Consider the following 23004-nt stretch of genomic DNA (forward strand, 5'->3'; position numbering starts at 1 on the left):
GACCATTAAAAACAAATATCAATGTCCATAACTATAAAATATCAATGTCCATAACTTTTCAGACCTCAAGGCAACAAAGAAACTTAATATGCCAAGCACAGAAAATGCAAAAATCAATAAATGACAAATAAGGAAAATATAAATATCTTAAACAGATTTCAAGACAATCCACTTATTTGAATGAAGTGAAGTTGGGGTTATTGTTTATGAATAGCCAATCAATGCACCTGTTTACAGTTGGCAGCAGTTTCAAAGAAGTGCAAAATTCACCCACATTTTGGGACATGATTGTCTTTATGATTCATCACCTTGTGATGCCCATTCTAAAAAAGGTTGAAAGTCTGACTTACTTTGCGATTTAAAGCTTCAAGCTTTGCCGTTAATTACATTTAGTAGTTACAGACCTAGATATGAAATTTTCCAACTGTTAATAAATCAAACCTCAAAGATTAAAAACCTAAATAAAACATACATTTCACTGTTCTGCAAACGTGACGTGCATGCACGCAAACATTCAAGAAGCAGTCTGAGCAGACGGCGGCCCAAATTATGAAGCGAATCTGCTGCTGACCCATACATAAACCAGATGTACTGCAGCTTCTGTTTTATGTAACTGATTGTAAAGTGACTCAACGTTAGCCATCAGGGAAGGAGAGATGAGGGTGCCAGGGCTGCCGGTGTTTGAGACATTACACCTGCAGGGCTGGAAAGGGAACAAATTGAAGTTACAGCACACAGGGGAATTATCACATACAGTCAGCATTGGCTGCAAAAAAACACAAAAATTTGGACTGGAAGAGAGGGGTGGAAATATGCATTGGTCAGAGGAAACTGTGACCAATGCAGAGAAATAAATACTAATAAAATTCTGTCTTTCTCCTACTTTTGTTTATTATGGAAGAGCTCAACAGACCTGCAGAGCAGAAAGCAAGTAGGGGCTTCAAACAGTATGTTCACCAACACACACACGCACACACACACACACATCCCTATACCTCCCAGGCTATTACAGTTTGACGGTGTCAAGAGAGACAGCCGATTTGAGTCTTAGAGCCAGCCGGATTGACAGCTGAGCTGAAAATAGATGTGAAGAAGCATGTGAGAAATGGAGGGCTGGAGTGGAATCTTGATATTAGAGCAGCACAGATAACTTTGTGTCCTTCTAGCAGCATGAAAAGCTCTGTCACATTTCAGGCACGAGTGTTAATCCAGCATTCTCACCTCCTGGATAAGTATGCAGCATCAGACTGCTGAGGGTAATGATGAGGCTCGCTTTGCCCCGGTATGCTACAGCTAAATTATATATACAGGAACCAACAGTGAAGTAAAAAAAAAACAACAAAAAAAACATTTCACCTTGGAGGCTGTAGTCAGAATATTATGATGCTGTTTTTCCGTGACAGAAAAGCTTGAACCGTTCAGCACTTTGTTGCAAGAATTATTACATTTATTTTTTTTTTAATATTTATGAACATCTCAGCTGCACTATAATGTTTTTTTTTTGTTTTTTTTTTCTCGGTTATTAGGATCACTGCCTCCCATCTGTGGAATAACTCGGTCTACTTTTTGCTACCTTTGATGTTGAAATATTTGTGGAATTATTTGAGGGATTGACGCCAACATTCACTATGAACTTACTCAAAAACATTTATCATTTAAACAAGACCGCAGTTCCTCAGGCTGCAAAATAGCCTTGTGAATACAAACTCTTTGGTAAGATGAAAAACATTTAATTTACCTTCAACAAACTATAGCTAACATTCTTTTACTTTGTTCAAACTTAAGAAAAGATGCACTAGAGCACAAACTAAGTGCCTAATTGGACAATTATTTTGCTATTATGTAGCTCCAAACAATAATTTGAAAAAATAAGCCCTGTGTGATTTTATTCAAGTCAGGGTGGCAATTTCCTGACACCTGTGGTCCATTTACACCCGGGCTTTAATGCACCGGAAACAAAAAAATATGATGGCCAGTTAATTTCACCCGACCTTCCACAACAGTGGCTTTTTTTCTTTGAGTGAACTTGTGCCCTTTTCACACATCACCTCTTGCATCTGGCCTCAAAGGCGCCTCCGTCTATTGGTGTCATGTGTGGAATTACAGAGGCAGAATGAGAGGTTGAAAATGACCTGGAGCTGATAATCCTCTGTGTTGGCAATCAGGGTAGGTAGTCACATAATTGAGATGCCCTGTGTCGGTAATGCAGAGGACGGTGTGATATTTTGTGAATGCAGGGTTTTTTAGTGTAAATTAGAGATGCAGCGATCAGAATTATTTTTGGCAGATTTCTGATCTTTTGTTTCTACTGTGCTTTGAACCTGCCAGCACCAATTTTAGTCAAATTGTATTTCTAAGAAATCTGTGAAAAAAATATAACAGCAGCAGCAGCAGCAGCCATGTGGAGCATCTTTAATTATTTAAAATGAAAGAGAAAACCTAGAGTTGATGGGAAGTGTTGATCAATAAATGCTTGTTTGAACAGATAGGTTTTCAGCCATGATTTAAAAAGCTGATAAGCGAGTTCTTTGGAGTGAGTAGGGGAAATCAATTATTCCTCAGTACGAAGGAATCATATGTTGAAGCAGGTAAACTATTTGTTAGGTACATTAGACCATCATATATAAGTTGTATATTACCAGAATTGACTTGGTTTCTTTTCAGAAGATGCATTAATTCAAGTTATAGCAACATCAGTGGAGTCAACAGCTTCGATCAAGGAAATTGGCTCCTTGCTGCAAACTGCAATTTAATTTCTGCCTATTCAGCCGCAGTGTAGGGGAACCTTATGCATCTGAACAACACAGAGATGAGGCCGTCCCAAACAGCTGGCATGGCTCCCATGGCTGAGGGAGGACTGTGACATTCCTGACCCGTCAGCTGATTCCCGCGGAAACGCTCGTTTGCAAAGAATCCCAGCATAATGAGAAATTGAACCAGAACCGGTAACACACAGCTACTTTCAGTTTTCTACAGTGTTAACGCTGTGGGCAGTTCCACACAGAGCTCCAGGGTGATTTCCCTGGGTTATCTGAAGAGGCTAATAAGCTACTCGTCATCGTGTGGCAGTAAATCAGTCTGATCTCTGAACAGGCGCTACCCTCTGAGTCCTTACCGTTGGCGATGTCCTCCAGCAGTACCAAAGTCGTCTCCACTATTATGCACACCTTTGCACAGATAGTTCATGTACATGTGTGATTTTCTACACCTTGTCCAACTTAAGATTCCTCAAACCTGACCTGGTTGGAGTTCATTTGCTGATCCAAATCTGTTTAACTTTTTTTTTTTTTTGAAAAGTGTCCCAATTAGCGTGCATTTTGTGCGCAACAACACACAGTCTGTTACTCATTTAAATCTACATGTGACAAAAGTGGAGGAAATGTATTATTTAGATTCAAATTAAGTTTTCCCTTTTTTTTTTAAAGCGTGTTACATTAATGTGTGAGGCTAAGTGTGGTTCATTTTCAAACTTGACGTTTAAAAATTGAATTAAATAAAAAAAATGAACTGAAGGGATAAATTAGTACAGTTATAAAAAATTGGAAGTGTTATGTTAAAAAAATGTCTACAAGTCTAAATTTAGGTTTGCTCTACGGTTAGACATTTAGTTGGCTTCAGATGTATGCGCTTTTACTCCTCGACCCTATCCTGTGCTGAGCTTTTTCCTCACAGAAAATAAGCAAACACATTTTCTTTGTTATGTAGGGGGAAAGAAAAGTACCATGGGTATCTGGCACTGCAAACACCAATTATTTTTATTTTTTTCCTGAGGCCTCTTTAACTGGAAGGTTACAATTAGTCCAAGCAAATAATGTCAAAAAACAGGTTATTTTTATAAGTATTTCTTGTTGCCGTTATTATCTTGTCTAGTTAGATGTGTCTTCAATATTTCATTTAAAATAGCTGCTCGTCTTTCTTGCTAAACTTGAAGAATAGCAATTTGCCGTCATTGCAATCTTGACAACAAACGGCTACAAAACATACTGCATGACACAAATTATTAGAATTTTTTTTCGTCCAATGTTTGCACACTTGTACAGACAATTTCCTGAAGTCTTAGTCCATAGGGCGAGGAGGGAAAGGAGACGAGAAGAAGACACAAAGAATAAAAGGAAGGCAAAAAGAAGGGAGGAGAAAAAAGAAGCGGTGTAATATTTAGTAAATGGGATAGAGAATGCTGTGTGGAATAAGAAATGTTTACAAAAACGCATATAATTATTTTTAAACTTAATCAAATTCCATACTTTTTCTGGTTTATGTAAACGGAATAAGAGAATGAGTTGGTAACTAGCGTCCTAAAGGAGTTTTACATTTTATAAAGAACTATTTTAACCCAACTCTTAGTGACTTGAATTTAAGTACCAACAGGACACTGTCATAATGTCAGAAAGAGAGATTCAGTCGTACAATATTCACAGAGTCCCTAGTAGCAGGAATGTTGGACTTAGCCATCCTGTTGAGCTCTAATATCTAAAAGGATGACTGTTACATCACTCTTTAACTTGAAACTACTTCTACAAATCTGAAGAGGGTTTTCTGGTCTCTTCGTGTTTTTCCACAGAAATCTTTTCAGCTCTGCGCCTGATGAACAAATCAATAGAGACTAAATCTAATTGAGAAGGGAATAGATCCATCATGCCCTTCTTTCCTTGTCAGGGTCAACAACCTTGAGAACATGAAAACCTGCCCTGAGCTGTACATGTTCGGTGCACAGGTGTGCTTGTCAGGTCGAAAGACCCTCCAAATCTCCTCAAAGGCCTCCAACAGCACGCAGCGTGTTTCTTCAAAGAGTTGGAAAAACAAGAAGCATCTCCTAACTCCTGCGAATTTGCTCATACTCACAGCCGGTGTTCACTTTGAGTGAACAAACAATCAGCGCGACAAGACGACTGGGCACATCAAACTACAGCTATAAGACGACCAATCTCCCTCCCGATCGCTCTTGTTTTCAGCTTCTCATCTCTAGCCACCGCTTCTCATCAGACAGCCAAGGTTGTCTCTCCTGTTTATTTTCAAAAGCCTCTAAATAGGACCTGAATTGCCTGGTCAGTATTTTGCATGCCTGTTTTCAATTCGCGCTCAGCGCGACATTCATTTCCTGTGTACATCTTGGTTGGCTCTCTACCTCTGAGCTAAATCCAGCTGAGAGCTTAATTGGGAGTACCAAACACGTACAATGCTTAATACATTATGCATGGCCAAACCTTTTATCATTTAAATCATAAAGCTCCTTTGGAATGCCAGACAACACACAACCATCTCCTTTTCTCCTCCTCTCATCCTTTTCTGTCCCTCCTCAGGCTCTGCTTCCCTTCACTCTGCCTGTCCCTGGGCTTTAGCGGTACATCAAACTGAAGCGTGCACACGCACGCACGCACGCACGCGCACACTAACACAATCTTGCTTACAGCAAAACGTGATTAAAAGTGACAGAAGAAGAGGTTGCAAAGCCCCCCAAAAAAATAAAAATAAGCAGGTTGTGACGCAGCTGAACAAACACAAGCATACACATTCAGGGATCAACCCGTTGAGTCGTAAGCAAACAGAACTAGCTTAATAGGACCAATATGGGACCGAAGCTGTAAATAAGCTCATTTAAACAAGCAATTAGACACATAATCGTTCAGTCAAGCACATGCATGCACACGTCTGTTGCCTTTACTTCAGAAAGCAGGAGTAGAACCGACTTCCTGGTTCTTTAGAAAGACCTTTTTGTTAGCTTGACAACAAAGTCTGACATGAGGTGCACGTTAAAAAGCAAGTGAGAAAAGCAAAACGGGAGCAGACAAGGGAGGAGAAGAGGCAATTAAGTTGTGAATTGACCGTTCCCTAAGTCACAACAGGCCAGTCAGTGATGGAAACATAAGTAGGCCCAGGGAGCATTCTTGTTGCAATAGATTAAATGATGTGTTTATCTTCATGCTGCCGAGTTTCTCTATTGAATTTGAGGGAATTGTTGAACTCTGGCAGCCTTCGTCATCATGGTGGTGTGTCAGGTTTCAGTGGCAGCCTCACTCTTCATTCTAAATGCATTCAGTGCAGAGGCACAGTTAAAATATCCGACTGGAATATATACCCAGGAAATGAAAACTAGCAGCTTAAAGAAAGATTAAGAGAATAATTAAAAGTCCACATTACTCTTGTAACACAAGGTAATTGTTACAAGAGTAATGTAACAAATTGCTCTTGTAAGAGTCTAGTATCTTCATTTCAGGTTGTATATTATATATTACATATTGTCTTATTGCGGGGCAATTTCAAGTTAGGTGGTCTGTGAGTGTTTCTTAAAAGGATTAAGTGGTCCTCCGCCTGGAAAAGTTTGAGAAACACTGATTTGGACTCATGTAAAATCTGACTTTTGAATTGAAAATATATTTGTCAAGAAAAAAAAAAAAAACAACGTGACATTTTTAGGAAAATCTAACATTCAGAGACAACTCCAAATCTGATCAAAAAATCTAAATTTGCAAACAAATTTCACAACCTATCTACCCAGCCCACTAAAGTTTGAACTAAACAGAACTTTTACTATTAAGATGACTCGTTGATTCAGTCTTCTACTGTTTATCAGATTAGCTAAGTTTACCAAGGAAAGGTGGCATAAGAATGACCTTTTAATGCAGGTCTGGTTTTGTTTTATTTTATTTATTCATTTTTTCAATAGACTGTGGGTATTTTCAGACAGTAACACTGAGGAATCTGTTACTGTTATCGTAAACTCCATCACTACAACACACAAATGACCACCTTAAGCAATACCAAACTAAATGTAACGGTAGACGAAGGATGGAACTGGAAATTGAACGTTCCTCTAAGTGTTATATAATGCTGGAGCTCCTTCACACTAGCAGGATGGCTCTCATCAAACCTTTAGATTACTTTCCCATTAGGCTAGACTTGCTTCCCTCTTCAGGAGCTCCACTTTTCTCCTCTACAGCTATACATCATCTCTAAAAATGAGCAGAGGGAGGGAGAGCAGAAAGTAAGACACTATGCCACACTGCTCTGAAAGCTGTGAAAGCTTTTGCTGCCAAACAAGAGAAATAAAAGAGAACACTGCATTTTTCTGCATTAAGAATCCACTCCAATTCTCATTACTTGCTCTACTACCTCTTTGTCTCCCTTTAGAAAACATCATGTCATAATCCCACTCCTCTCTTCCCTTCCTAAGTTCTTGAGCACCTACTGCGTTGTCCCCTTCCATGGCTCAGCAAAGCTATTTACCCGTTACACAGCACCGTCACAGGTAATGTAAACCCGACGCGAAATTTACACACACGCCAAGCCACTTTTCTGAATTCTAATTAAAAAATAATCTTCATAAAAATGTTATTTAATCATAATCTGAGGAATATATCAGTATTCTACAATTTAATGGTGAGGAACATTGTAACTGCTGACATCAGACACTGAACAGAGGCAGGAAAAAAATGTGCTTGAAGATAAAGGCTGCCAATCACTCCTAGCTGCATGCGGTTTTCGTGCAGTTGGGGACAAGTGCTGTGTTGATAAATCCATTGTGCTCTGCAGCCAGACACAACTTCAGGCTTGTTAATGTCATAATAAATTATGACTGACATTTAGGAAACCTTTCATGTTGTGATTCTGACTGGTATGATGAAGTGAAGCAAATTTTTGCAAAAGAGCAATCCTTAATGAAAACACTTGAACTAATGGAAAGGTAAAAATGGTCAATTGACAGTTAAGCGTCTTTTGCTGTATTTCTAACTGACCAGACTCAGCCAAAAATCAATCACGTCTGATCCTGAGATACTGATCTGCTAATGGCTGCTGCACAGTGGCCGTTGACAAGCTGGGGCTATTTGTAGATCTGATAAAACACCCCAGAGTAGTGTCCTCCCCTGTGAGCTTGAATTACAGCAAAATAAAAAAGAAAAAAAAAAAAGAAAAAGGGGCAAGTAAGCAAGTCAAATAAGAATATAAAATACAAGGAAAATCATAAACAGATTTTTATCATCGTCACATTATTTATCTCACAAATGTTTTTGATAGTTAAATAATTAGCAGTAAGGCTACGAGCAAGCCAGAGCCATTTGATTTAGTTAAGTCTAATTATGTAGCACCAATTTACAACCACTGCCATATAAAGATATTTTACAAGACAAACAATTCTCATCAATCTCCAGTTATACAGTATACAATTTTGTCAAATTCAAATCAATCCATTTATACTTCTCCATTCAGATACAGTTACTCAATTTAATCCAAATTATAATAAAAACGTAAAAGGTTATGTTTTTGAATAACCCCAGCTAATTAAAGCCACTGGATTAAAAAAGACACACTAAGCGGGGAGATTTTCTGTGGAAAGGAAAAAATAAAAGTGAGAGATGATAAAATAAAATTTGAAGAACAGTTGAATGAAGAGCTGACGAACAAAAAAAGGAGAGTGGAAAAGTGGGCCGTGCATCCTCCAGGATGTATTGCCCCTGGTTCATGGGTCTAAATAGCAGACCACTAGAAATCTGCTATTTAAACTAAGGCATAGGCAGAGAGAGGAAGATGACGTTCACATCATCACTTCCATCAATCATAATGGGCAACATGAGCCCTGACACAAACTCAGCAAGAGGATACAGAATGTAGTATAATGTGTTTTACGAAGACATGGCTACAGGATTATATCCCCTACTCTAACATCTTTCTGTCAGGCTTCCTGACTACATGAGCAAAAAGAAATTTAAAGAGTAGCAGGAAAAGGAAAGGAGGTGGATTAGCATTGCTTGTGAGCATCGGATGTTATCATCCAGGACATGTTACTCTGCAGTCCAGTCATTGAACTCTTGGCAGTAAGTTTCCATTCATATCATTTACCAAGAGTTTCCACCAGTATTGTTTTGGAAACCTCAGCTGTTCCCCACAACGGATGTGAAGTCTACAGTTACATTGTTGCTGAGAAAAGCAGCGTGATCTCTGTTGGAGAGTTCTTCAAATTCACTATAAGACAGACTGCAACAGGAGATCCTTCTTGCCCATAGTAATCACCATCTACAACAACACTTTGAAGAACCTTGAATAATATGAGTTAGAGCAACACTGAATTTCCTTTTGGAATAAAAGCATTTCTGAATTACATTTGAACCAGAACCTGCAGTAAGTCAGTGTATCCTAAACTCAGGGTCAGTCCAGGTGCCAAAAAATAAATAAAAATGTTTGGTTCTGCAACTATTGCTTTATCACTTGGAGTTCCACCTTTCTACCATTTTCTTCAGCAAATTAAGAATAACCAAGCTTGGCATACTTTTACCGAACTACTTCTTTTGCCATAAGCACATTTATCCAAATGAAAAATTTGCTGTTTCCTACACTCTCTTTCAGCCAGGAAAACCTGTGTAATTACATCCTAGGCAATGAGCAACCTGGCACCAAACTAGGTGAATAAATCTGCCTGATACATTCAAATTTGCTCTTACCCTTCATTTATGATGCTTTTTAAAATCTTTATTTACAAAGGAGAAATATTTTTTTCTACAATGTATAGAAAATACTGGAATAAACACATGCAACGATGGTAGAAAGCAATACTTTCCTCACAGATTGGTTCTGATTTTGCGTTTATGTCACACGTTTCAGATCATTAAAAATGATCAGACAAAGACAACCTGTATAAATATATAATGTAGTTTTGAACTGATTACTTCATTTAATAAAAAAGGAAGAAAGCTTATCAAACACATCCAGTTAGTTTTGGAGAGCGTTTTTTCCCCCCGCCTCCATTTCAACCAAACCTAGCATTTGAAAACTGCTTTTTCAATTAAATCAAATGATTTGAAACATTTAAGTGTGACATAATAGCATAAACAAAAATTATGTAGGCACACACACTTTTTCATAGTACAGTGTGCTGCAAGTCAGAGACAAACACCACTGTGTCCATGATAATCAGGCACTCACTGATTATCATGCGAGTGCCCGTTGCCTTATTCTCACTCCCACTTTAAAACCGGATTTTTTTTCTAAACTCGTTTCTCTCATACTAAACGAGTTCCCTCAGTTATTGTCTTATGTCACTGTGGGGTAAAAGCAGGTCTAACGAAATAGGAGCTTGATCTTTTCATTTAATACAGGCTTAGTCAGTTAATTTTGAGGCTTTCTCTTATCTGATGTAGGAATAAAGCGAGGGTCCACAGAGTCTAAGAGGCCTTCTTTATGACAACTGCTTATCTGATTGGAGGAACTGCGGAGAGCACGTTCTTAAAAGATTACATCCTTATCTGAGCATGGATTCTCAAAATGTAAAACATAGGCAAATGGAAGAAGACTGCTTTATATAAATGTTAAGACTAATCTTTTTGGAATGTATCCCAAGGATGCTTTAACAAAAAAACAAAAGAACAGAAAGGCTATGTTTTTGACTCCTCAGGTTGAGGTCTGAAAATATTTGTACTGTCTGCTTATTAGTCAGAGTTGTGTGCTTGTAAAAAGTGAAACTGAACTGGATGTGAGGCCGCTGTTGATGGGGGCGGGGGAAGCCCAAACATTGATCCAGCTGCAAAATTCTGCCCATCTGGAATCTTACAACAACTTTATTTCTGCAAGAAATAATCAATATTTTATTTTGCTGATGCACAACTGTGGTGTATGAAGACTGTCCAGAAGGCTCAGCCTTCAAATAAAGAAAAAACAGCATGCATCTTGGAATTACAAGGACTGTGCTTTCAAAGTGAACCTCTCAGTATCTATTCCATGATTTCTGGACTGTAAGCCACTATGCCTTTTTCACTTGCTTTTGGCACTGCAATATGACTTTTTACCAATGGGTTTTGAAATGCTGATGAAGAGGACAGCACAAGCTCAAAAGCAGATTTGTCTCAGACACAGAGGAAGTGTGTGTGAGGCTATTCAGTTCTGAGATTGAAAAAGACAACTTTAATGTTTATAGTGCACAGGAGGAAGATTAATTTAATGATCGATGATTTTTCCTGGAAGTTTTTTTTTTTTTCTTTTTGGTGCAACAATAAATTAAACAAATCTGACAAAATGCTTCCCAAGTGGCTATAATTAGCCAGGATTTTATAATAGTGCCCAATATGTGGTTTAAATTGACCAAATCATTGCAAAATGACTATGTGTGGGCCAACCAACTTTTTTCATCAAGGTGCAAAACATGTTTTCAAAAAAGAACCAGTCAAGCATAAACCGAAATTATATTAAGCTCATAATATAATTCTCAAATCTAACTGTAGAGAACCTTTGGATTCTTTTTCAAAAGAATATAATTGTTGTACAAAAAACTAATTGACTAAAATTGGGATTTTTTTTTGTCAGTTTCAGTCTCCGTTTCAACACAGCATGTGAAAATTTTCTGCATTTTTATAAGGCTACAAACCAAAAACATCTGGGCTCTGACAGATGGTTGAGGGAACCAAAAAAATCTGAACCACCATCTTGGGTTTAGTGAAGCTGTAAAATAGTGCCATTTTCAAAGTGCATAATTAATTGAATACTTATCAAAAATGCATTCAAAACTACTCTCTATGCAGCGCAGACAGCTTAGTCTGAACTTGAACACGAGACACTGCAGATTTATTTATTTATTTTTACAGCGACACTTACTGCGCTCATGCCGTTGATCTGATCCAGAGTCAGCTTCAGCAGCTGCTCGTCGCCGCTCTCGGCCATTAGCTTCAGTGCGGGCTGCTGGAGGATCGGCTGGCTTTGGAGCAGCAGGTGTGCTATTTGTCGGATACACTGACGGAGGAGAGAAAGAGGACGGATGAATGGGCAGAAAGAGAGGGTGATGTGCGAGATGAGTTTGGTAAGACAACAGCATAAAAGCGAGGAAAAGAGGACAAAAGACAGGGGAGAAAAGAGGAGAAACAGTGAAGGTTAATCAGTGGTGCTTATACTGTACAGCGATAAAGGTTTACACGCAAACAGATGTGTGCTGCAGACACTGGCTCCTTGTTGCAGTCCCATCCTGTAATCTATGGATAACACAATGCAATCTGACTCCCTCATGCTTCGGCAGTTTCATTTCAGCAAATTCAAATTAAAGCTGTTCAGAACAGAGTAAAAGGCCTCCATCTGCACCTCCCAAACCTCCTTCCCACGGTAACATCAGACAGCCAGGCTGACACTAGCCTATTCACACTGAATAGCATTAGCGCTAAACTAATATCACAGTCAGCTGGCCTTAGACATACAGAATGACCGGCTGAATGATTGGCTTGATACTTGCATAGTGCTCAGCAGAGCACGAATAGCATTAGGGAACGTTGGATGTCAAGGGCTTCTGGTGAATATATGCTTTGCAAAACCCACAGCGCTGATGCTAACACGTTGCTCGTCTAATAGCATTAGGCTCCTGTATTAAGATGTGGGCTAAAAATGCAGGTGTTGCAGCATAGTTTGCCTGAATTTAAACAATCTTTAGGCAACCCTGAGATAAAAAAAAAAAAGACAATGAAAATGTGCTGAAGCCACACACTTCACTAAGTTGCAGGGGTGACAAGCATTTCAAGAGATCAGGTCCTGGATTTATAATTTTACAGAACAAAATAAAAAAAAAAGAAAACATTATGTAATGATTTATCTCGGAGAGTCGAAAATTATATATTTTATGTTATTGTACAACCCTTGAACGTTTCCACAGTTCTTCATGTTACATCCACAAACTTTAATCTGTTTTAATGGGATTTTATGCGAAAGACCAGATCAAAAGATGTGCATAATTGTAAACTGAAATGGTGTGATAACTCTGGAGGAGCTACAGAAATCCACAGCTTATCTGGAAGTATACTGTTCCTTTCACTTTATAATTATGCACTACTTTATGTTCATATGACATATAGAATCCCACTAAAACACATAGAAACTTGGGATTGCAAAATTAATGTGAAAAAAAACCCCTGATTATTTCTTCAAGGTCTTATAAAAGCAGTGGTCTCAACACGGGTGTACATGACAATACAGCGCATTTCCATATTTCTTTGCTGCCGGAGATCATGCGACATTGTTATGCCATTTCCTTCAACATTATCCACTGCTACTGTCAAGTCTGGGCAACTATAGGAAAATAGAAACCATAAACAAACAACAACAAAAAAAATAGTGCATCAGTTTGGCCTGTTACCTGCACAGGGAGCTTGTGTTTGGTCTTGTAAAGAGACCTCACCATGGAGACCAACTCCTGACCCAAGTCTAATGTGCCCTCTGAGGCCTGGCAGCGGGTCAGCAGAGCTGAGGTCAGCATCACCCAGGGGTTACGCTCTGACTGGGCCCTGCAGACAAAAAGAAGATGAATGTATTGTGTGCAGTATTATACCCACAAGCTTGTGTTTTCTATAAACAATATTGCGATAATTTAAAAGCTTGATTAAAAAGGCAGGTATAGAAATGAAGAAAAAGCATATTTCGCTGCAGCTCAAATAGCTTTATTAAAATGCCAGCCCTAACAGGACACAACTAAAAAAAAAAAAAAAACATTTTCAAAAAGCCCATTACAGGAGAACGTAGCTTTTGAATTTTCTTCTTAGAAAAGAACAGGGAAAAACAGACTTGAGTGTACCTCTTTTGAATCAAAAATAATAATAATAATAATAATAATAATAATAATAATAATAATAATAAAAAAAAAGAACAGGGCATCTTTTTTTTAACAATCAAAAATGCATAAATACAATTTTAAGATTTTTTTTGTTAATTACGTTTCTAAAACCTAAGTACTATGTACAATCCCCAGCAGTGATCCAGCGTATTTGACTACACTGTATGAAATATTGAGTTTTGTGAAAAGAGTATGTTGATGGCTTTTCATTTTGCTGCATTTTCTGTAAAGATGCTGCTTGATGTTATTGTGTTTTTAACCTTAGGGCTATCATATATTGTGTTGTAAAGCTAACACAATATCTCACTACCTCAAACCAGTGAACTGCTACAGTATTCATTCTTTTCTTTGCAGTCCTATGACATCAGATGATAATCCTGTTAGACAAAGACCGGATTAAAGCAGATGACTACAGTTTGCGCACCATATGGCATATGTTATGCATAATGAAAAAAAAAAAATGAAGAAAAGCAGCATAAAAAATACAAGGCAGGCATGAAAGCAGCTAGAATGATCAGGAGGTTTGTAAATAAACTAATGAATTCTGGCCATGACATTATGAAGACAATGTTTGACTAAACCCTCCACCCCCTGCGGTAAATATTAAACACCTACACTCAGCATCATCCTTCTCCTGTGTGTTTACACACCAGAGGACAGCTGCCAACACTGACAGGGATCACTATGTTGACATGCTCTTATGAGCTTCTTACAACCTTCAACAATGCCTCCACAGTAACAGATTAGCTCCTACCAAGGCCAGCAGATCCTTGCCCAACACAAACTTCAGTCAGACGAGGGAAAAAAAACAAAAACAAAAAAACAACATAAGACCCGTAGTCAATTTTCAGAGACAGGTATTTAAATTCTGATGACATGATGTCAGATGAAAGTCATATAAAGAAAATTTTGCTGAGCCAATCAAATGTTGGCGAGTGTAGTTGGATAATACAAAACAAAAGTCTTGTTGCATCTAAATCAAGCCACAGAAAGAGAATTACAAAAAATAAATAAAAATTAAGTGGTGCTGAGGCCTTTAAATATTTATGTGACGTATGGGGAAAAAACGTTACCTGGTCAAAACTGTACAGACACCTTCAGTGGTTTGGGAATGTTGGCACAGCTGAAGATTTTGGAGGTGATTAGCATGACAAGCAGTGCATCATTTATTGAGCAGAGAGCGAACGACAAAAAATCAGAAATGAGATGGGGAGTCCTAAACAGATTTCAGAGTTGTTGGTCAGATATTAACCACTTAGACTCTTGAAATCCTCTCTGGTCTCAGGACCATAACTGAATGAAAGGAACCATCCTTTAGTTACCGTGCTCAGCACTGGGAGCAACTCCTTGAAAAACCGACATAGGTAGCAACTTTTGGCTTCTTTAAATCGAGATAAAGTATTATTAAATTTTTTGTCATGTTTTTGATATGAATTGTTTATTTTTATGTAATGATTAACCTTCAGAATTGTTTAACAAATTTCATGTCCCTAATTTTCATCGTCTTTGTATCTTCTTTCCTTAAAAAACAAATCTTTGAATGGCCTTTTGAAATTGCAGGTTTGCAGTAGAAGTAATCCTGCTATTGCTTTAAATAATTAAACTTTCCTTATTTCTACTCAAAAATATTTATTAAAATATATAAAATGTTGGCAAATTCTTGACCCAACTTTATTGTTTAATGAAGCGCTTTATCAGTTTTTGATGAAAAACTAAATCCTTCGAGGGCTAAAATCCATTATCAGATCTGTCCGCTTAATTGTTTAAGCTTCATTTTTTAAAGAATAGAGTACATCCATGCAAAAACAAGTGTGGGCTATGATGACAAAGACGAGAAGGGCTTTTGAGAGCATCATTTATTAAAAAAAAAAAAAAAAAAAAAAAAAAAAGACATTCTCCATCCAAGAACCCGAGTTTCTCGCCCTGAGCAGCTGTTTCACCTCTGCATGAGGCGGCCATGGGAACAAACAGAGTCCACTCATGGTGCTGCCACACAACACTCTGAGCTTTAAAATAACAGACAGGAGAAGGGTGCTGCAGCATGACACTGCGAGTGTCTGTGCTCTCGCCAAATCTGTCACAAGGCGCAATGCGAGTCACAGCCAGCCTCAATCCACGTTTTGAATCATGACTCAAAGATTGTGGACAAACCAAAGGATAAGCTCCGCTCTTAATTCGGCATCCAAACAACACCCTTCTGTAGTCGCACTGAAGAAAGTCCTGACTCTAACCACACAAACACACACACACGTACCGTGTTTCATTCAGTGTGAAAGCATCTCTGGTTTTTAAACGAATTCTTAAACACACAATCAGCTTGATGTTTTATTTAAATCTGACAGGGCAGCGACAAAACTGGGGTTAGAAGAAGCGATCGTGACGGCCTCAGCAGTCTGACGGTTATAACGCGCTAAAAGTCAGAGGCGTTCCAGTCAAAGGCAGAGTGCAGCTGTGTTGTCTAAACCTAATCCTAGCTCTCCAACTTCTTTTGTACAAAGCTCAGCACAGAAGCTGGAGTCAGGCAGAACAATTTGTCTCCATTCTTGAGTGCTAGGAGGAATTGATTCTCCATCTAATGGGCTATTTCCACAGTATGAGCTTTTAAAGTGACCCTATTACCCTTTCAGGAAATCAGGGGGTTCACCTGCAGCTCTGGTGAAGGAATTACAGCGTATATGGGCCTCCACTGTCAAAACCTTATGGCCCCATCCACAGGAGCTTCTGCCGCCTTTATCAACTGGAGTGTACTAGAGACGGGACTTGTGGTGCTGAAAGCTGCAGGCTGGTCATAAAAAGTTATTAAGACATGTACAGATTCATCCCTGCAGCGCTCTGTAACGTAAATATTAAATTTCCAAATGTAAAAAAAAAAAAACCCTCCAAAAACAAAAGCATGTTACAATGAACCAGATGTCGAACCATTGGCTTTGACGGTTAATCAGTTTATCAGGGATCAGCTGGTTGGAATCGAGAAATCCCACCTTTTTCAAATCCTTGAACACACCATATGTAAACATTGTCAGGTTACACTGACGTCACTTTTATAAATAATTAAAAAAAAGTACACAAGGCATAAGAAGCTACTGAAAAGAAAAACGAGATGTATGTTATAGATTCAGGCGTCTACAACAAAGACTGAAGATAACAACAAGTTGAACTTACACAGCAAAGTTGCTCTGAATGTCAGAATAAGGCTGGATTTAGAAATGTTGGCAGACTTTCAGAAATCTCAGTTCAAGTGAGAGTGTAATAACTCTACAGATCATAATACCCACAGTGACTGCTGACAGGTTCATATTTTTGATCTTCAAGTAAATGCACAGACACACAACATGTGGAAATGTCTAACTTAAACTGCAGATCGAAGCCTTTCGAGCGACGCTCCACGCTGAAGTCTTAACTATGCGTTGTCCCTGCGTTCGTTAGAACACCACCCCGCTGTTAATCGAGGACAACAGAGCGGGAGACAAGCAATCTCATCATCAGGGATTTGTCAATATTAGAGGCAACTTTTGCTAAGGCTCAGATAGTCTCTGTTTTTCAACTTCATGTTCCCAGTGTGTCTGTGAGAGATTAAACACACAAATTACAGAACCGACTCAGTGAAAGGAAAACGAATTGAATAAAAGAAACCCATTAAAAATTGTCAATGTGTGCCTTTGCTTTATAATCTTTAAACGGAATCGTGTAAAACACTAACACACCTGATGGCTTATGTACTCTAAATATGCATCTAAAAACTATTTTTGCCTTACTTCTCCAAGTTTCACAAAAACTTGGTGCCATTTCTAAAAAAGGCAAATGCAGTCTACAACATCTATTGAGAAACAATAATAATAATAATAATAAAAAACTAAAAACCTGATGAAGGTTTGTTATCCTCCCCATTGATGCTTTTTTTTCTGAGTGACATCAAAGTGTAAACAATTACTTCTTTAGAACTGTTTCAGTTTTTATTGCAAAATTATATACGTTGCCTATGTTGCCTATTATTTGTCAAAATATTGCCGCTAGTAGACAACAGTTCTTTTTTTTTTTCTGTGCTGCAGTCACCCATAGCGCCTGTACAGCTCTATAAGAATGCATGTCAATCACAACTCAAAACGTCAGTTCTCATCTATCACTCAGCTTATTGTAAATAGTTTTTAAAGTTAAAAAAAAAAACAGTAGGGAAAATGGCCTGGAAACACAAAAATGTCTACAATTTAAAAGTCAAAGTAAGTCCCTCTAAGGATAAATATAGCAAGCTTTAGGTAAGCAGAACGACAACAAACACTGCATATAAAGCCATTTCTAAACATCTCGAAATGAAAAATTTTAACCTGTATGAAAAATACACTACCCTTTTTTTTTCTTTGTTTGCCTGGCCTGAAAAGAAACTCTTCTGGCTGAAACTTTATTCAAACATTTTGTGGCAGAGTGAAGCTGTGCCCAGAAATGGCCCAATGTGATAAAGTGCTATATCAAAACCCTAGCCAGAGAACATGCTGCCTCTGCCAGATGGTCTTCGTCCCTCTGTGCATCCTCCCCAGATAAACATCTTACATTCACTGGAAAATGAGATTTATCAGATCAGGTTGGCTTCCTCTATTGTTTTGGGTAGTATTTTTGGCCACATTTACAGATTAACTTTAATAAGTCACAGTTTAAAACCCCTTGAGCAGTGCTGTTATAACAAAGGAATAACATTACTTCATCTTTCAATGTTTTAAAGGTCATGGACACTTTCTCACCAAAGTCACAACGTCTGATGTGGTAATGGTTTCTGAAAACCAAACATTCACTTTTAAGATCCGGGCACACTTTTATTTACTTTTACTTTTATTTACTTTTATTTGTTGATGCCATTGTGCAGAAGACCATCAGTGAGCTGCAGATGCTACAAAAGAAAACTTACACTTCATCTTTCATCATGGGTGGCCATGCTTGCAAGAGAAGCATGAGCAACTGAAAGTCCTCCCACTTCTGCGCTCCATCCAACATCTCCTGGAAAAGGGCATACCGTTTGTCTTCATCCTCCACATCCTCTACCTGGACCTGGAGGCGAAAAAGGGGAAGGTGAGGAGAGAAAAACACCCTGAGAGCCAAACCAGGTGTACAGATTTAGGATTTTACACATACGATTCAATAATTCAGGTACTGTTTGAGCTTTTGAGATGTTGATCTGCTGCTCCAGGTTGTAAAAAAAAAACAAAACAAAACAAAAAAAAAAAACTGTCTTGTTGCTACGCACCATAACCACTGTCCAAAAGCAAAAACAAGAATCAGAAATCAGCTGCCCACAATCCAAAATGAGGAGGAAAAATACCCCAAAAAGTAACGTTTTCACTGGAAAGATGGAGAAGAATTGTTTTAAACGAATAAAAACAAATATGACAAAGCTACTCGACCAAGTAGCCAACGTGGGCCACACAACTCTAGAAACAAACACTGATTTAGAAATGCCATTTTATTAATTTTTGCATCAGAAGTTGTTCTCAGGGTTTCTGAATTATGCTTCTGTAAAATCAGAATGTGGTATTCACCAATAATGACAAGCATAATCTGAATGCGTTAATGACAATCACTTCTGAATGCGTTACTGACTAAATAGAGAACTCCTGCAACCTGGATTGCAACCAGCAACTCACAAAATTTGCAAATTTGCTCCCATTTTGCTGGACTTGATGTTCAGATTCACTTCCTAGTGCATTTATTGCATACTGCTTTGTGAATTGTGCAATAGTTTTATATCTGGAGAGAAAACTTTTTCTTTTTTTAAAAAATGATTTATGCTTCCATATTTGTTGTGCTTCTCTTTTTAATAGTAAAAAAAAAAATCTTTGCAAAACTAACTGGCTGAACAACAGATCTATATCTTGTGTTGGAGTCATTTTCCTCATAAAGTTGGGCAGGGGAATAAACGAGCAGAGCTTAAACTTGAGACCCTTCAAAAATGGAGGTCAAACGAGAAACAGAAGCAGAATTTTAATTACCTGCAAAAAGCCCTAATCTGAGGCTATCAAATCCATCAGTGAATGTCATCTGCAAACCAGAGCGTGTTAATCAGTATTTCTGCTTTATGAACACTGTACGTCTTCTTATCGCAGAAGCATTTTATAACTTTTACCGCCATGCTTATTCCTTATCTTTGAAAGTTTAAGGACATGGATAACATTAGGATTACTTTTTAGAACATTAAGTTATAAGTTCTTTGCAACAGTAGTTTTCGTTGCAACTAAAGATGCATTAAACTATCAATGGCTACATTATTTTGCATGGACAAAGATGAACACAACATTCTTATAAAAGTTCACACACACCAGATCTGACCTTCCGTCAACTGATAATTGAGTCACTCCCATTTACCACAGAGATATGAGGCTTATATCCTCTTAATAAGTGAGGACTGCAATTACCTGTGCCTGGTGATTAAATTCAACAGTTTTTTTGCGGTGCACAATGAACATAGTACAGCAGGGCAACAAGAACAAGGGATGTGGGGCAGGAATGGGCAGCTAATATTATAATTACACATGAAGTGGAAATTAGATCTTCCCAAACGTGTATTTTTAATCAATCAGCACCAAACCACCACATACATGTATTCTAGTCATTATGAACTAATTTTTATTCTACACTCAAATCTATGCAATGACCAATGTTGTTTTGTTTTATATATTATCATTTTTAGGCAGCAATGAAATATCCAAATCTTTAAAAGGGCCTACAAGCTTGCCACATTTTGGTATTCAGTTTGCAATTTTCTAACCAACTCAGGTCAGTTTATGAAAAATTTAATTGTTGCCTTAGTCTGAGCACAGAAAAATATTGATGTTCCAGGTTAATCTATAATTTTCCACCTTCATATTTCTGTCCATCCTGGCTACCTCCTCTGCCACCAGTAGCCAAAAACGATTCCCATAAAATAGCATTTCTATATCGTCATGTTTGCCTACAGGGAACATATTATGATGGTATGGTTTGGGTTTCATTATGCTTCACTTGAGAATAGTGTCTGGATTTAACGTTTTATACTTCAAAAATAATATAGAAGCCTTATGGCAAAATACATCTATAGAGCTTTGCACTGTTGGTTATATTTTTTTTACAAGGTTATTTTATGCCTACACTAAAATTGCGCTTTGATTTGCCAGTTGAACCAAGAACTATAACTCTCAATTTATCAATCTACAAGTGTAACTAGATCTGGATATTTGGTGCTTCCAAAAACTGTTGAATTTTGGAGCGCAACAATATTTGTCTCCATAACCTTTTAAGATTATGTCTCAAGATGAATCGGCTTTATTGATGAATTTGCAGAATTATTTTTCCAACCAGTATTATGTTTGTTTGACGAGTCACAAATATTGACTTCTCAACATGATTCCTCCTCTCTATGGCTGCTGCAAAGTATGACTTAAGAACTATTTTTCACACAGAAGACATTGTTAAGCTTTTGCATCAACTGTATTGGGAAACCTTACTGTGGCATGGCTTAACAACAGGAAACTCAGTGGACTCTAAAATTCATTTGGCTGGATTGGTGATGACTTGAAATCAGATGGAGATACTACAAATAGGAACTTCTTTTCCTTTTATGACTTAACATGATGTTTGGGACTTGGTTTGAGGTATTGCGTTGCATTATGGAGTTTTTAGGCATTATTGTGTTGCATCTTTTTCAATATTGTCATAGTGCTCTACTTTAAGTTAGCTACAGTATCTTGAAAGACCTTTCTTATACCATCAGTCATTATTTTTGGAAGAGAATTCTTTAGAACATTCAGATCAGTAAGGTTTGTATGAATTTGTTTATACAGCTTTCATAGCGTCTGCGTTTTAATCAGGCTGAGGTCTGGATGTTTATCAGACTACTGAAGTTTCAGTATTTTCTTTTTCACACTGTCTTCATCTTGCTTTAAAACTGGCATAGGGAGTTTGTTCCTTTATTCTTTGCATAGTGCTCTGTAAATAGTTTAAACAATTTGTTCTTGTTTCTCAAAAAATCCTATGGTTGCTGTTGCTAACATATTGTGATACCAAATACTTAAAACAAAAAAAAACAAAAAAAAAAAGAACAAAAAAAATGCTTGCTCAGACAGGGAAACAACATTACATTTTAAACTAACAAACTTCAGCTAGACTGAAGGTTAAACAGAGCATGGAGACAGACATGAAAGGAAAGTTGAATGAAAAGGATGAAACCCATTTTATTTACTGTGCTGACCCTGAAAACAGTGCTTGTAAATTAAATCTACTACTTCACGCTTTTCCACCATGACTACAGTTAACCCTGCTTTCAGCAGAAGGATGAAAAGGAACAAGGAGAGCCAAAGGTGGGCAGAAAAATGCCTTAAGTGCACAGAAAATGGCTGAAATAAAAAAAACAGCTACCAGTAGCCACTTCATTGATCTTTGGCATCTTTTTTTTTTTTTTTTTTTAGATCAACACAAAGTTAAAAAAAAAGAAACTAGACACAGGAGCTGGAGTGTTAAATATGATTACTGTAAGAATGGTTGATTCTCAAAAGCGAGGGCACAGACCTTTAACACAGTCTCTTCGTGCATGTGGGAAAAAAAATCAATTGGCCTAGTTTGTTTATTATTACATACGAAGACAAAGAAGTTAATGTGTTTGCGCAGATGTGGAGGAAGAGTTACACAAGAATTACATGTTTTTTAAAGTAATTTTAGTGTTCTCATGGGTAAGTGTGAGATAGATGGGAGTATAGACAGAAGGTGAGATCTCAGCAGTGCACACAAACACATCTAACCTGATATTATATTCATTTAACATTTAACAAGGCCATACGAAACAACATTTTCATTATTATCCAATTGCGTGAAGTCCGATAGATTACAGATTAATACACTTCCACATTGCTTCGATTCTTTTAACATGGCAGGATATTGTTATTAGTTTATTTAGAGGAAATGCACACAACCACCAAAGCATAATGAGGATAATTAATGTAGGCAAACAGCTTTACACAGACTTGGAAAGAATCAAGTGAGTGCAAGAACTTTAATAAAACGCAGAGAAATAATTTCCCCCAAATCTCAGTGTTTTCTTGAAAAGCAGGCTCTCTCAGGACGAATACTGAAACTTCAATGAGCTCAGCTAAGCTCTTTTAAATATGAACAGCTTTCATGTATATGTGACACATGAAGGTAAAATTGTAGATAATTCTTGACACACACTAGGGGAATGAATACCAACAATAGTCTGTGTCTGGATGGGTAAGCATCATAAGCAAGAACCTGCTTTGAAAGCTTAAACAGATGTGAGGCACATATTTATGATCTATGGGGACAGTTCTTTGTAAATAATCTATTTATTTACTTTTAAATCCTTCTGTCACTGACGGTTTTCCATTGTATTCAGAAGAGGCAAAGCTAAAGTAGATGGAAATTGGCTGTGAGACAGAAATTTGTATTCCCTTAATCGGTGC

General features: G+C 37.7%; 1 protein-coding gene across 1 annotated transcript in view; it reads right to left on the reverse strand.

The window, feature by feature from the left end:
* nbas (NBAS subunit of NRZ tethering complex) overlaps positions 1–23004 on the reverse strand; it is a 185490-nt gene that overhangs the window by 5989 nt on the left and 156497 nt on the right. Inside the window, exons 50-52 of the mRNA XM_007552995.2 lie at positions 18468–18607; positions 13097–13244; positions 11578–11712 (exon numbers count right to left, since the gene is read on the reverse strand). Coding sequence (XP_007553057.1) covers positions 11578–11712; positions 13097–13244; positions 18468–18607 — 423 coding nt within the window. The remainder of the gene's footprint in view (positions 1–11577; positions 11713–13096; positions 13245–18467; positions 18608–23004) is intronic.

This window comes from Poecilia formosa, unplaced genomic scaffold (assembly GCF_000485575.1).
Source record: "Poecilia formosa unplaced genomic scaffold, Poecilia_formosa-5.1.2 Scaffold53, whole genome shotgun sequence".
Lineage (NCBI taxonomy): Eukaryota > Metazoa > Chordata > Actinopteri > Cyprinodontiformes > Poeciliidae > Poecilia > Poecilia formosa.